We start from the raw sequence: 15,512 nt of genomic DNA on the forward strand, positions 1-15,512 counted from the left end.
AGGATATGTATAAGGAATTCTGAGGACAGGTCAGCACTGAGACCGGTAGGAAAAGAGACATAGTGAAACTCCTCTATGCCCTATCCTGCACTGTGGAGTAAGTGCTGTAAGTTAGGGCTACAGCCCAAACTTGTGCAATGTCCAGGCAGCCCTGAATCAGGGAGCTGCAACAGGCTCTCTGGGGGTCCCTTCTCACTACTCTGTCACATCAAGGCCTATATCTTTGAAGGGGGAATCCTTCCAATACTTATGTTCATTCCACATGTACAAAAAATCCAAGAAATACAAGAAAAAAGAACAGTTCAGTTGTAAAAAGATGAGATGCCTAAACAGTACAAAGAACTCTGTCAGAAAAGGGTCAGCTGTTTAAATGACGGAGTTAAACAAGACACAATTAGGGTTAACTTGTCCCTGATTCCAGTTTCACACTTGGACGATAGCTCTAATGGAGTCTTGACAGTTTAAACACCTAACCCTTTTCTAATATGATGCTGTACTGTGACTTCTCACCTCATAAACTTTCTCAGAGGGTGGTGCTGGGGTACTGTGCTCCTCAAGTTCAGGGGGTTTTGCTGTCTCATCTTTAGACTTCTCCTTGGAAGATTTTGTCTTGGACCCCTTGCTGTCATCAGGCACTGGTATCTCTTTGCTCTGTCCTTTATTTTTACCACCTGACTTTCCTTTCATCTCTGCTTTCTTTTCTTCCCTTTGTCGTTCTTCCTCTAGTAGTCGATCATGCTCTTCCTTCCAAGCCTATTACAAAAAGTTAAGAATTTAGGTAACTATGGTTTTGTTTTTATCAAAAGATGCTTACTGTCCTATAAAAAACTCTTTTTGCAACTTTAATTCAGCCTCCTGAAATGGCTATGAATTCTGATACAGAGTAAAATTTTGAAAAACACCTAAGTAACTTCAAAGCCAATAGGATTCTTCAGAATATTTTGAATTTTTATAGCACTTCATATGTTCAAAGCACAACTCTCAAATTCAGCTGCAGTTGTGAGTGCTCATAACTTCTGCAAATTATGCATCAGGTTGCTCAAGTTGAGCACCAAGAAAATGAGTTTACTAGTTAATGTTTGTACGTCATATGACATGCATTGATGGTCATCTTGCAGATAATACATGACTTCAGGAAACTCAAAAGCATGCTGAAGAAGAAGAATGTCCGAGCGATCTTGTCTGAGATCTTTTGTGTCGCATGAGAAAAGGAAGGCAGAAGGCGGAAGATTCTGGAAGTGAAATCCTGGCTAGGTGAGTGGTGTAGGGTTTTGGTTTTGAACATTGGTCAGCCTTCTGTGGGAAGAGGGACCTGTGTATTTTGGATGGCCTCCACCTCAGTAGAAGAGGGATCAATCTCCTCAGGGGCAGGCTGGCTAGAGTAGTCAGGAGAGCATTAAACTAACAACAAAAGGGATGGATAAAAAAAGGCAAGATATAAGTGTTAAGTTAGCACAAAATTGGGATGGTGGGAACAAAATTAATCAAGGAACCCAAAGAAATGTAGAGAAGAAATTCTTCAGTTGCCTATACATGAATGGTAGGGGTCAAAAATAAGAGGAATTGAAATTCCTCATTTATGAGCATAAATTTGATTTAGTTGGTATTAATGAAATCTGTTGGGATGTCTCCGTGATTGGAAAGTTAAGATCAATGGTAATAACCTATTTAAGAAGGAGCAAGTGTGCAAAAGGGAACAGGAAGTGGCACAGTGTCGAAAATGGAACCAGAGTCACTGATCACTCAGAAGAAAATGATCTTGAATGCTTATGAATCAACGTACTAACATATAAAGCACAAAATGGGGTATTAGTTGGTGTCTGCTTTGGACCACCAAATCACACTAGGGAACAGAATGGTCGGCTCCTTACGCACCTATCTATAATGTGTAGGAAAAAATGCTGCGAGATCATGGGAGATTGAATCTAAGTGACAATGTGCTAGAGGTTTCATCCTTGGAATTTCTAAATAGTATAGATGACAGTTTCCTAACTCAAAAAGTGTTGAATTTAACAAGGGAGAATTCTATATTAGACCTTGTCCTAACAAATAAAGAGGAACTGATCAAAGAACTAAAAATTAATGGTAACTGAGGTACAAGTTTTCATGACTTTATTACATTTATAATGTGCAAACAGAATGAAGTCCAGACCAATAATGTATATACTCAGTGCTTTAAAAGGGCCAGTTTCACAAAGCTGAAAACAATTATGAGCCAAAACAGCTAGGAGGAAGATTTTAATCAGAAAAAATGTGAGTGGTAATTCAGAATTGTTTAAGAACACTTTACTAGGTGCCCAAAAAGCCACAATCCCATAACTGAAGAAGATGTCTGTACTCGTTAAAAAAACCAACCTGGTTTAGAAGCGAAATGAAGCCAGCTGTAAAAAAAATTAAAAATAACATAACAAATGGAAGAAAAGAGAAGCAGATAGTAATGGATATAAATCAGAAGCTAGGAATTGTAGAAAATTGAGAAGGGAAGCAAAGGAACATAGGAAATTCATGGCATACAGAATTAAGGACTATAAAAATGAGTTTGTTAAGTACTTTAGGAACAAAAAGAATCCTAAAAATGGTATTGGTTCATCACTAGATAGAAATGATAGACTTCGAACCCAGGCAAGATAATGGAGTGGCTGATACAAGACTTGATTAATAAAGAATTAAAGGAGAGTAATATAATTAATGCAAATTAACATAGGTTGATAGCTTGTTTTGATGAGATTACAATTTTGGTTGATAAAGGTAAAAGTGTTGATGTAATATATTTAGACTTCTGTAAGGTATTTGATTGGTACTGTACCACATTTTGATTTAAAAATCCTAGAAAGATACAAAATTAACATGGCACACATCAGATGGATTAAAAACTGGCTAAATGATAGGTCTCAAAATGTAACTGTAAATGGGGAATCATCATCAAACGGGTGTGTTTCGAGTGGGGTTCTGCAAGGATTGATCCTTGGCCCTACACTATTTAACATTGCTATTAATGACCTGGAAGAAAACATAAGATCATCAGTGATAAAATTTGCAGATGGCACAAGATTGGGGAGTGGTAGATAATGAAGAGTATAGGTCACTGATACAGAGCAATATGAATTGCTTGGTAAACTGCACGTGAACAAACAATGTACACTTTAATTGGCTAAACGTAAATGTATATAACAAAGAATGTAGGCCATATCTTGAGAAACAGTGACTCTGAAAAAGATTTGGGGGTCATGATGGATAATCAGCTGAACATGAGTTCCAAACGTGATACTGAGGCAAAACGGGCTAATGCAAACCTTAGATGCGTAAACAGGAGAATCTTGAATAAGAGTAGAGGTTATTTTGCCTTTGAATTTGACACTGGTATGACCGCTGCTGGAATACTGTGTCCAGTTCTGGTGCCCACAATTCAAGAATGATGTTGATAAACTGGAGAGAATCCCTCCAGAGAAGAGCCACGAGAATAATTAAAGGATTAGAAAACATAATTTATAGTGATAAACTAAAAAGAAAAGGAGTACTTGTGGCACCTTAGAGACTAACCAATTTATTTGAGCATAAGCTTTCGTGAGCTACAGCTCACTGCTGTAGCTCACGAAAGCTTATGCTCAAATAAATTGGTTAGTCTCTAAGGTGCCACAAGTACTCCTTTTCTTTTTGCAAATCCAGACTAACACGGCTGTTACTCTGAAACCAGTGATAAACTAAATATATGGAGCTCTTCGAGTCTAACAAAGAGAAGGTTAAGGGGTGACTCAATTACAGTCTATAGGTATTTACCTGGAGAACAAATATTTAACAATGGACTCTTCAGCCTAGCAGAGAAAGGCATAACATGGTCCAATGGCTGAAAGTTGAAGCTAGACAGATTCAGACTGGAAATAAGGCAATATTTAACAGTGAGAGTAATTAACCATTGGAACAACTTACCAAGGGTTGTGGTGGATTTTCCATCACTGACTATTTTTAAATCAAGATGTTATGTTTTTCTAAAAGATCTGCTCTATGAATTATTTTGGAAAAATTCTATGGCCTGTGTTATACAGGAGGTCAGACTAAACAATTCGGGGTTGTCTTGATCCGCGCTCAGCCCTGGCCCTGGCTGCTGCTTTCTATCTGGCCAGTGGGGAGAGGGGGGTAGTGATTACAACATGTGGTGATTAGGAGCCCCAGCCTGGCCCCCCACAGCAGCCCCTGGCAGGCTCAGGGAAGCCATCACAGCACTGCCTGGCGAGGAGCTGAGATTGGGATCTGCCATTTGGAGCATTAGCAGGTGCGGGCGGGTGGGGGGAGGGGGGATGGTGGGAGGGAAGGAGGAGGATGACACCCCTGACCTCGTGGGGGAAGGGGGGAAGGAATCAAGGTTGAAAGTTCCCAGTCCCAGCAGGGGGATTTGGGAGAGACCAGGATCCACAGCTTGAAGCATGAGCAGGTGTTTGTGGGGCAGTCTATCCCATCCTCTCAGCCAGAGAGGGCCCCCTTACACACGAACCAATGCCCCCCGCCTGCTGGGCCAGGGTCCTCTCACCCACCCTGCTCCTCCCTGCCACCTGGGCCAGGGCCCCCTCACACAACCCAATCCACCAACTGGGGAAAGACTATTGGACTTTTGTTTTTCTTGTCTCACCTTGAGGGAGCCTTCTCTGACAAAAGTATTTTTTTCTGGAAGTTCCGGTGTGACCTCCGCTTTACTGTCCAGTCTTGATGTACTGCCTTTGAGAAATGAGAGAGGAACAATAAATATGTTGCCAAAATAAAGTAAAATAAGTCTGGCTCAGTGCAAAGGCCAGGATGGATTCCCTGTTTAAAATTCTTGTTTCTCTGGTCAGAAGGTTAAAAGGACAGATACACTGGTGTTTCACAATTATTATTTAATTGTATTACAATTCAATGGCAAAACCCTATGCTAACGCAGAGTTAAGGTTGTTTGGTGGTATGTTGTTCCATTGCAGAATGGTGAGTTCAGCAAAACTCAAACTTTTGAGGGTTGGGAATCAGTTTTCTGGGGTAAATATGGAAAGATACCAACTTCTTGTTTTCTTAGGAGATGCAGCTTTTTTGCTAGTGGAGGCAGAAGGTTTATCTTCAGGAGGTCTCTCTGTCATGGCTTTCGCTAGTTTAAGGGTCTCCAGTTCCTTAGCCATTTTTTCTTCCTGATATTTGGTTTCTTCCTTTGTCACCCAGTCTTCAATTGAGTTGGCCACCAGCTCCAGATAGTTTCTGAAAAGAAACATGACTTCTATTAACAGTGAAAATACTGTATTAAACGATATGATATTGGATCAAACAATATCTTTTTCATTCTACCTTTCACTGGAGACAGTCTTGGTTTTTTAGCTGCTATCTGAACACTTTGCATTAATCTTGAAGAGTTGGTAGAGTTTACCAGGTTTTTTTTTCTGTATGGGAATTTTTATCTTTGTCTTTTTAATCTTTGCTCACTACATTTTATGTTTAACATTTGAGTTCTCTTTTCTGCAAAAGCATCATTTGCCAAAAAAAAAAAATAATCCAGCTAGCCATAAATCACCATTGATTAATTCAACTTAACAAGGGTCAGTAAGAAAGTCAAAATCTTGATTCTCCCCTCTTACTGGTTTACAACCACTGTAATTCATTGACTTCACTAGAGTTACTCCTGATTTATACTGCCCCTTAGCATTTATGTTCACTTAACCACCCTCTGTATATCTGAAGCACCAAATTCTAATCAAACTTACACAGATACATAAAAGACAGAACTAAATTGCTATAAGATAAATGGAAAATTTACACAGCACAGTCTTGGTGACTTGTGGGGTCATAAGGCAGGTTTGAAATAAGATCTCTCATTATACAAAACCTCTCAAGGAAGGTGTCCAATCTTGCCCCTATACATTCTACCAATTTAGTAAGGGTGGGAGTAGATTTGTCTCAACTGAGCTTGAAACCAAGTCAGGAAAACAGCTGGAGAACCATGTGAACAACTCTGGTGACCTATTGTGATGCATGCCCCCAAATCAATCAGTCATCAACATATGTGGACAAGTGAAGGCTTTGTCTCTTCAGATGAACAGCTACCACTGCGAGTCATTTGGTAAACACCTTTGGAGCGTTTGAGAGACTAAATGGTAGGACTTTGAATTGATACTGAAGGCCATTGACCATGAAATGTAGATATTTCCTGTGGTCGGGATAGATTGACACGTGCAAGCATCCTGCAAAACAAATGTTGTGAATGACTTCATGGGCTCTAGAAAAAGGATTACTGACTAAGGAGTCAAATTTGAAGTGATGGATGAATTTGTTGAGATTTCTTTGAGATCTAATATAAGATGCCAACCCCCTTTCTTCTTCAGAATGAGGGAGCAGTGGCAATAGAACACCTTGTTGCAGAATGCTGGAGGCAGCATCTTTATTACACCCCATTGAAGAAGAGTCTGTCTCCATACAAGGCAGGCTCCCATTCAAAGAGTTCATGAAAAGGGACCAGGTAGGGTGTGTGGAGTTGGCCTAGATGGAAAACTTGTCTTATGAAAGGAGACTCAGGGAGCTTGGCTTGTTTAGCCTAACTAAAAGAAGGTTGAGAGGAGATATGATTGCTCTCTATAAATATATCAGAGGGATAAATACCAGAGAGGGAGAGGAATTATTTAAACTCAGTACCAATGTGGACACAAGAACAAATGGATATAAACTGGCCACTAGGAAATTTAGATTAGAAATTAGACGAAGGTTTCTAACCATCAGAGGAGTGAAGTTTTGGAATAGCCTTCCGAGGGAAGTAGTGGGGGCAAAAGATCTATCTTGCTTTAAGATTAAACTCGATAAGTTTATGGAGGAGATGGTATGATGGGATAACATGGTTTTGGTAATTAAATATTCATGGTAAATAGGCCCAATGGCCTGTGATGGGTTTTTAGATGGGGTAAGATCCAAGTTACCCGGGAAAGAATTTTCTGTAGTATCTGGCTGATGAATCTTGCCCATATGCTCAGGGTTTAGCTGATCGCCATATTTGGGGTCGGGAAGGAATTTTCCTCCAGGGCAGATTGGAAGGCCCTGGAGGTTTTTCGCCTTCCTCTGTAGCATGGGGCACGGGTCACTTGCTGGAGGATTCTCTGCTCCTTGAGGTCTTCAAACTACAATTTGAGGACTTCAGTAGCACAGATATAGGTGTGAGGTCTTTTTTAGGAGTGGTGGGTGAAATTCTGTGGCCTGCATTGTGCAGGAGGTCAGACTAGATGATCATAATGGTCCCTTCTGGCCTAAATATCTATGAATCTATGAATAGATTGCAATTATAGTGAATATTGTTACTGGATATTCTAAGGTTTCAGAGTAGCAGCTGTGTTAGTCTGTATCCGCAAAAAGAAAAGGAGTACTTGTGGCACCTTAGAGACTAACCAATTTATTTGAGCATAAGCTTTCGATGCATCCGATGCATCCGATGAAGGGAGCTGTAGCTCACGAAAGCTTATGCTCAAATAAATTGGTTAGTCTCTAAGGTGCCACAAGTACCTTTTTGTGGATATTCTAAAACACACTGGTTGGTAGTAATTGCAATCCATGCATCTGCAGAAAAAGGAAGGAGGTTGTCAAATGGAGGGGAGAAGGGGTACATATCTTCACAAACTGGTCCAAGACTCTCGACTGCAGCATCAAACCTGCAACCTTTGCCCGATGATGAGTATGCATTAACAGTAAATGAAGGAGGGCCATTTTTCTTTTGGAAATATGGTCCTTTCTTGTAAAATTCAGGAGCCTTTTGTTGGCATGAATACAAGGATGATGGAGGCCCTTCACTCAAGAAGGACTGAGGTCTACTTTGCTTCCTTTACGGAACAGGGTATGTAGGCCCAGAAACTGAAGTGTTGCCCTGGAGTCTTTTAAAAGAATAAAGCATCTCAGAAATCTTTGAATTTAAAAAACACAGCCCTCAAAAGGAAGGCCCTCAGTTGTGGCCTGGTCTTCTTCTGGAATGTCTGATGACTGTAGTCATGATGTTCTGTGCACAGTGACTGCAGTAGCCATTGATCCTGACATAGTGTCAGAAACATCCAAAAAGGCCTGTTATACAATTTTCACCACCAACTGGCCCTCCAAAGCCTGCTGCTTAGATTTTTCATGATCCACCACTACAAAAAAGACCCAGCGATGTGTTTGGTAAAAAAATGGTAAAAAAAAAGTACTCATAACCTGTAGGAGAAAATTGTTATCTCCAATCTGCTCTTGTTGATGTAACAGAAATGGATGCAGGGGTTTACCACAAATACTTGACTGGTTCAGGGATATCCTAATTTATAGGAATGGTCAAGTGACCATGAGAGACCAGATGCAGAATATCAAAGAACTTATCTGACCTTTCCTGGATGAGTTCTACAGATATCTCCAGAGTAACCACCATTCTTTTAAGAAGGTCCTAAAATCCTTGAAGTCATCAACTGTGAAGAAGCAGATGGTGCCACAGCTTTATCAGGTTATGAAGAATGTGATACAGCATGGCCAGAAGGCAGCAGAAGAGTGATAGAGGAGAGATATGTAAGTCCCAGGATGAGGAGAAGCCTTATTCCCTTTAGAGGGAAGAAAGGTTTCTATAGATTAATTAAAAGCACCTGAAGCCAATTAGAGCTCCTGAAGCTAGTCACCTGATAAAAACCACCTGCTTCAGTCACCCAGGGGAAGGAGTTGGAGCAGAGTGGTTTGGAGTTGGAGCAGAGTGCAGTTTGGAGGAATTGAAGTAGAGGAGAGTTTGGAGAAGTGCCATGGCTGGCTAGAAGACCAAGACCCTAGGTAAAGAGACACCCGGCTTGTGCAGAGAGGGAGGGCAGGAAGCCCCACAAGCTGAAGAGCAGGAGAGGGAAGTAGCCCAAGGGAAGGAAGCACTAGTTCAAGTGGTTTACCGGGGCCTGGAGTAGAGGGCGGGCCCGGGTCCCTCCCTCTCCACTACCCTTCTCTGGGTTACTAGTGGGACAGTAAATACTCTAGTTTAGGGGCAGGAAACTGTGCCCTGACCCCCTCCCCCCCCAAGAAGAGGAAGCACGGGACCCATCATAATCGTACCGGCAATTTGCCACAGGAAGAAATAGTCAAAGGGATAGGTTGCTCCCCATACTCCTTCATAAGATCTCCCCCCTCAGTATGAGGTTCTTGCTCAAATTCCTGATGGAGCACTCTGTTTGAGGACTGCACTATCTTAGATGATGCCTTAGAAGGAGGTGACCTATTTCTAGATTTGGATCTAGATGAATAAGGAGCAGAAAAATGAGGCTGAGGATTAAACATAGACCAATAAAGTAAAGATTGCATCACACAAGGAAAAGGCACATGATGCCACAGTGGTGGAAACCAAGGTGCTTGTGATCTCTCAAAATCATGTGACCTGTGATGAAGAGGACTCCTTCCAAGGTCTCTTATAAGAGTCACTCCATGAGAGTGGGAGAAAATCTAAGAGAAGGGCTTCAACTGTCATGAGAAGGTGAAACTGCAGATGAGAAGAACTCTTCTAGAGGTGGTGTAGATCTCTGAGGGATTACAACAGTCTCTGAGATATCAATACCGGTACTGTAGAGGATGATTGCAGAGAGATTTTAATTACTGACACCTTTGGTTCTGGTACTGGAAGGGACTTGGATACCACAGACAGTAGAGAAATGTCCAAGAGAAGATATTCTGGTTCTGGAGTGATGATTACATCTGCAGGTGTTGAAAAGGTAGCCTGAGTTGAAGTAGGAAGCGGTTCTAAGGAAGACAGTATCATGCGGATGTCTCAATAGATGTAATATTCCTATCAGGACACTTTACTGGAGATTCTGTGAAAGATGGTACCAGTACCCTCAGTATTGAGGTAGAGGCATCAGTCAGAGAGGATTGAAAATATGTTATTGAAGCAGAAGAACATAATTCCACAATCTCTGAAGACTTATACACCAATCAGATTTTGCAGGCTTGGAGAAATCAGAAGAGTGGAGTATTAGATCTCTTATTCAGTGGTACATGGGACAGTGACTGGTGCCAAGTGCCAGCCGAAGATCTCTGCTCCTTTCTGCCATGGGCAGCAGGATCCACTGATTGATCTGAAGAGAAGGTTCAGTGTGTTTCTGAGAAGCACGAGGTCTCTTAGAGCCTTTTGACCTCTTAGCTCCTGGAAGAGTATCTCTGGTAGCTGAAGCACTGACAGAAACTGGTTTTGAAGCAGCAGCAGCAGACTGCCTTCAAAGAAGGAACTCAGAGTCAGAGACATACTTCACTGGTCTTTCCATTAAAAATAATTTCTGATGGGCATCATGAGCTTTTTGTATGCACTTAGAGAAAGATTTGCAAAATGAATGTTTGCTGTGGATCTATGATTCCACTTGACAAAAAAGGCATGTATTAGTCTATTGTTTGCAGGCATAGATGCCTCACAGGCAGAACAGATTTTAAAGCCTGGAGACAACATCTCATCCATCAGATCTATGTTTCGGTACCAAGTGGAAACTCAAAACAAATAAAAAGTCTCTCTCTCTTTTTCGTCAATGGGCTTGTATGAAACTTAGTTATGAAGAAATAAAAAAAAAAAAGATCAAACTCACTACTAACCTCTAAACCTAATGTAACAAGCTATGGGGAAGGAGATAGACACTGTACCTCTCCAACACGCTGCCATGGGTGGTAGGAAAGAACTGAGTAGCGGTAGGGGCTTCTCCATCCTTTATGCCTCAAGAGAGGGAGCCTGACGGTGTGCAGGATGCATATGCAGCCTTAACAGATAGTACTGGCTAAAAGATTCTGAGTTCATGCACGTGGGGTGCACACACCTACAACAGGATCTGTGCGGAGAAATGCTTGAAGAACACTCATTCCATTGGACGATCTGTTCCTGATTAACCCAGAGCAAGTTTTGCTTGGTATAGTGATATAATGTGAACAAATATTTTGTAGTTATAAAAAAAAATTAACTGCTAGAATTAAAAATTATGACGTCAGCTATTTCAAAAGACGCTCCAAGGATAGTGAGACATCATATGAAAACAGAGACTCTTCTTGAAAAACCAGGACAAATGGACATATTTTATTTTATTTCAATAGCTGCTGCTGCTCCTTTTGCTTGTTTCCTTAAAGAAATACATGTTGGGCTGGGACAGAAAATTCACACTTTTTCGGTATAGGCACTGAGTACCTCCTGTTGTACTTATAGTATGATTATCCTTACAAGACTCCACAAATCCTTGCAAACCGTGCCAGAGAATCTCAAATTTTTCACTGACTACTCTGTTGTTTCGATTCCTGAACCACAGCACCAAAATCAGGTGTTGTGGAAACTAATCAGGGACAAAAAATAGACCCTTTGTTTGTATTCTCTATGACTTACTGTTCCAAGAAGAAATTGTTTAAGGTATTGTGAAATTGCTTCTGTAAATCTTGTCCTGTTGTGACATTTGACCAGTTCATATATGGGTAGTTGAAGGAACTGATTTGTTTAATTAACTTAGTTGGCTCTTTGAGTTCCCTCCAAATAGTGCCCCCAATATCTTTTTTTCTGATATGGAGGCCAGTGTATAACCCTATTAACATATTTGTATTCTTATGACTTGTGATTTGTAAGCATACAAATTCTATGGAGTGGCTCTAGTCACTCAGAATTTTTTTACCTCAGTAGAGTCTGTGGTATATTTTAGATATAGTGCTATTACTATGTCCCCAATCCCTTCTCCCTAATGACTTAGTAATTTCTTCTTGAACACTTTATTGCCAGGTATTACAGTTAGCCCATTGATTTTTCTGATGCCACCATATTTCATAAGTGCTTGTTATGTCAAGGCCCTTTTCCATTGCCAGGCTTTCAGCTAAAATGCCTGTTTGAAGATAACATCTAAAAAAACTGTATTACCTGAATCCAACATCAGAGTGCATTGCAATATCCCAAGATTCCTTGCACTGACGGTGTTGGTTCATTGGGTTGTGAAGGACTATAAGCAGAGAGTTATCTTGGGTGTGGTAATAGGAATCGATACACCTGTATTGTTGGGTTGCATTGTGTAAAACCTGAAAATGAAAAGAAATTAATACTTAAGACACATCCTCCATACAGACAAATGGTACCCCCAACTCCTACAAGAGGGCTTGATTGTGCCTTGTAGGGATGGCACATAATAAGGGATGGCACAAAGCCTCACTATACCAGAAGCACCAAAAGGCCTTCTGCCTCCAGCAGACAGAAAGTCTCTGTAGTGTCCCCAGGCATGTAGAAGCTGTATTCCCATAACCACATGCATTTAAGAAGTGCCACTAGCTATACCCATGCAGTCAGCCAACTCCACTAGCAATTTCATAGGAACTATAACTTGATCTTCTCCTACCCCCCACCCCCATCTCTTTGGGATGCAACCTGAATGCAATATTTCAGGTTTGACTGGAGCTATACAAAAAAGAAGTATCATCCCCTTGCCTACATATATTCAGAAAGAAAATAAATTTATTTCTTTTATGGCTATATCACATTATAAGTTCATATTGTATCCAATTCACTGTGCTATCACTGCTGGTGTTCTCCAGATTTACTGCTTTCCAGTAAATTTTCCTAGCCCATTCTGTGTTGTGCATCTTTTTTTAATGCATGTACTGGCTCTATGATGAATCTCATTTTATCTGCTATCATTTTTGCAGAATGCTAGAGCTGAAATGGAACTGAAATTCATGTATATATCATAAATTATTGGGTTGAATCTATTTTATGAATAAATTCTAGTTAATTGAATATTCAGTTTACAAAAGAAAACTAATTAACAGTAATATGCAAAAGGATATGTAAAGGTGTGGCAGACAGTATATTGCTTTCCATATAGAAAATGAAATGGTATGTGACAATTTTAATGAAGAAATTTATTTTCTAGAGCTGACAAGAAAAAGGAAAAGTTTTTACAAGTTTCTGTTTCCATTTTGGGTTGAAATTTTGTTTTCATGGACATTTTATAACCATCTCTGTTAATTACTACCAGTGCTATAGATATTAAGGTCCATTGCATTAGTAGGAATTTCCCATGCACCGTAATTTAGGACCAGATTCTACCTGGCCCTTACATGTGTGGTCAGTGTGGTGGGAAGAGTACAAAAAGCTAAGCAGAACTACAGCCCCTGTAAGTCAACAGAGCACAGGGTCTGCTCCATCTCTATGCCCCCTGAGGTTCATGGCAGAACACCTCCTCATACTCTCTGGGTTAGTACAACTCTAGGATATTCCTAACAGGCACAATCCTAGAGTAAGTGAGGAAAGAACAGACCACAATGCATTTGCAGTACTGCACTCTGATTCATCTTTTACAATTCTTGTTTTTTCTTTCCTTTAAGATAAATATCAGTCATTACCCTATTTCTATTATGAGTCTCTCATATCCATGAGAGTAATGCACCTGGAGAACTTGAAGGATAGGACCCTTTGTTCTACTGATAGTCAGGAAGACTAAAGTCTTCCATTTATTCATAAAATGGATGCAGGGAAGCGTTCCTAAACCTTGCAGCCAATGTCACAGAAAAGCCAGTCCTAGGGATAAGAAGCAAGTCCCTTCTATCACGTGTTCAGTCTGGACTCCAAGGCTAAAAAGGACAATTGCAATGCTGTTTTTTGAGTCATGAGTAAAATTACAAAATAGATTAAAATAACAAACTCATTTAGTAAAATCACCAAAAAGCAGTTGAAGAATAATAGATTTTTGGTAACCATTTATCAGAGCCAAATCTGAATCAGTGACCTATCAGTAAAATGCTCTGTAGCCTGTTATTAGCCCTCTGTGCACCAGCCTCCAAAGCTACTGTGCCTATGAGAATCCCAGCTCATAAATACCTGAAGAAGAAGACGTGGCTCATAATGTTCAGCAAAACTCCAGTCTGTCAAATGCCGCTGCTGAGTCTTTTGTATTTCCACTAAATCTGTCTCTGGGCCATACCTCTGTTGTTTAACCTCAAAGTACATCAAAACAACAAAAAAATCAATATTTTAGTATTCAGTTGTTTTAAACTGAATGTTATTCCATTGACTTAACTACAATGAGGAGCATGAGGTAGAATAGAATACAGAACAGACAGTGCCCAGTGCAGCATCATAGTTAATTGCATAAAGCTGCACATGTATAAATCTATATGGCAATGTTTTAGTAAGAATAAAAATTGACAAAAAGATTTTGCCTTTGACTGCTTTATGATCAACATAATCTAAATATTTCTATTGTTAGGTTATACGCTTCTGAGTGCTGTAAGCAATTACAGACAGGTCTTGTGAAGTCACTTTAACATGGCTTTACTTATCTAGGGCTAAACGGCAGACAGATGTTTGTGAAGATGCCAAGCCACACAGTCTGTTAGTGAGACTACAGTTTGGCAATCTCTCTTAAGCTCTTACTCTAAAATTAATCTCTTGCACTCAGTAAGTAGCATAGCATTGCCATAAGAAGGCCCTCTCCACTCTCCTTCTTAGATAGTGCAGAATTGCAAGAGGCTGATTTTACAGTACTTTAAAGCTATTGGACTTTACGGTATTATCCCAAAATATAATAAAATTAGGGCTGTCAATTAATCGCAGTTAACTCACATGATTAACTCAACAAAATTAATTGCGATTCATTGCACTGTTACACAGTAGAATACCAATGAAATTTATTAAATGTTTTTGGATGTTTTCTACATTTTCAAGTATATTGATTTCTATTACAACACAGAATACGAAGTGTACAGTGCTCACTTTATATTATTATTTTTATTAAAAATATTTGCACTGTAAAAATGATAAACAAAAGAAACAGTATTTTTCAGTTCACCTCATACAAGTACTGTAGTGTAATCTCTTTATCATGAAAGTGCAACTTATAAAAGGATTTTTTTTTGTTACATAACTGCTCTCAAAAACAAAACAATGTAAAATTTTAGACCCTACAAGTTTAGTCAGTCCTACTTCTTGTTCAGCCAATCACTAAGACAAACAAGTTTGTTTACATTTACAGGAGAGGCTGCTGCCTTCTTCTTATTTACGTCACCTGAAAGTGAGAACAGGCTTTCGCATGACACTTTTGTTGCTGGTATTGCAAGGTATTTATGTGCCAGATATGCTAAACATTCATATGCCCTTTCATGCTTCAGCCACCATTCCAGAGGATATGCTTCTATGCTGATGATGCTCGTTAAAAATAATGCATTAATTAAACTTGTGACTGAACTCCTTGGGGGAGAACTATGTGTCTTTGGCTCTGTTTTACCCTCATTCTGCCCTATATTTCATGTTATAGCAGTCTCAGAAGATGACCCAGTACGTTTGTTTTAAGAATACTTTCACAGCAGATTTGACAAAATGCAAAGAAGATACCAATGTGAGATTTCTAAAAATAGCTATAGCACTCGACCCAAGGTTTAAGAATCAGAAGTGCCTTCCAAAATCTGAGAGGGATGAGGTGTGGAGCATGCTTTTATTTATTACAGTGAAAATATTTGTAATCAAAAGTAAATATAAAGTGAGCACTATACACTTTCGATTCTGTGTTGTAAATGTAATCAATATATTTGAAAAT

The 15,512-nt window shown here is 39.8% G+C and overlaps 1 protein-coding gene across 4 annotated transcripts in view; it reads right to left on the reverse strand.

The window, feature by feature from the left end:
* The window catches only part of SPAG17 (sperm associated antigen 17), a 298,248-nt gene that overhangs the window by 110,333 nt on the left and 172,403 nt on the right, over positions 1-15,512 (reverse strand). For all 4 annotated transcript variants that reach the window (XM_084612789.1, XM_084612788.1, XM_084612791.1 and 1 more), the window contains exons 16-20: positions 13,799-13,915; positions 11,849-12,003; positions 5,027-5,217; positions 4,625-4,710; positions 511-753 (exon numbers count right to left, since the gene is read on the reverse strand). In XM_084612789.1, coding sequence (XP_084468915.1) covers positions 511-753; positions 4,625-4,710; positions 5,027-5,217; positions 11,849-12,003; positions 13,799-13,915 — 792 coding nt within the window. The remainder of the gene's footprint in view (positions 1-510; positions 754-4,624; positions 4,711-5,026; positions 5,218-11,848; positions 12,004-13,798; positions 13,916-15,512) is intronic.

This window comes from Lepidochelys olivacea (genome assembly GCF_965140295.1).
Source record: "Lepidochelys olivacea isolate rLepOli2 genome assembly, chromosome: 1".
Classification (NCBI taxonomy): Eukaryota; Metazoa; Chordata; order Testudines; family Cheloniidae; genus Lepidochelys; species Lepidochelys olivacea.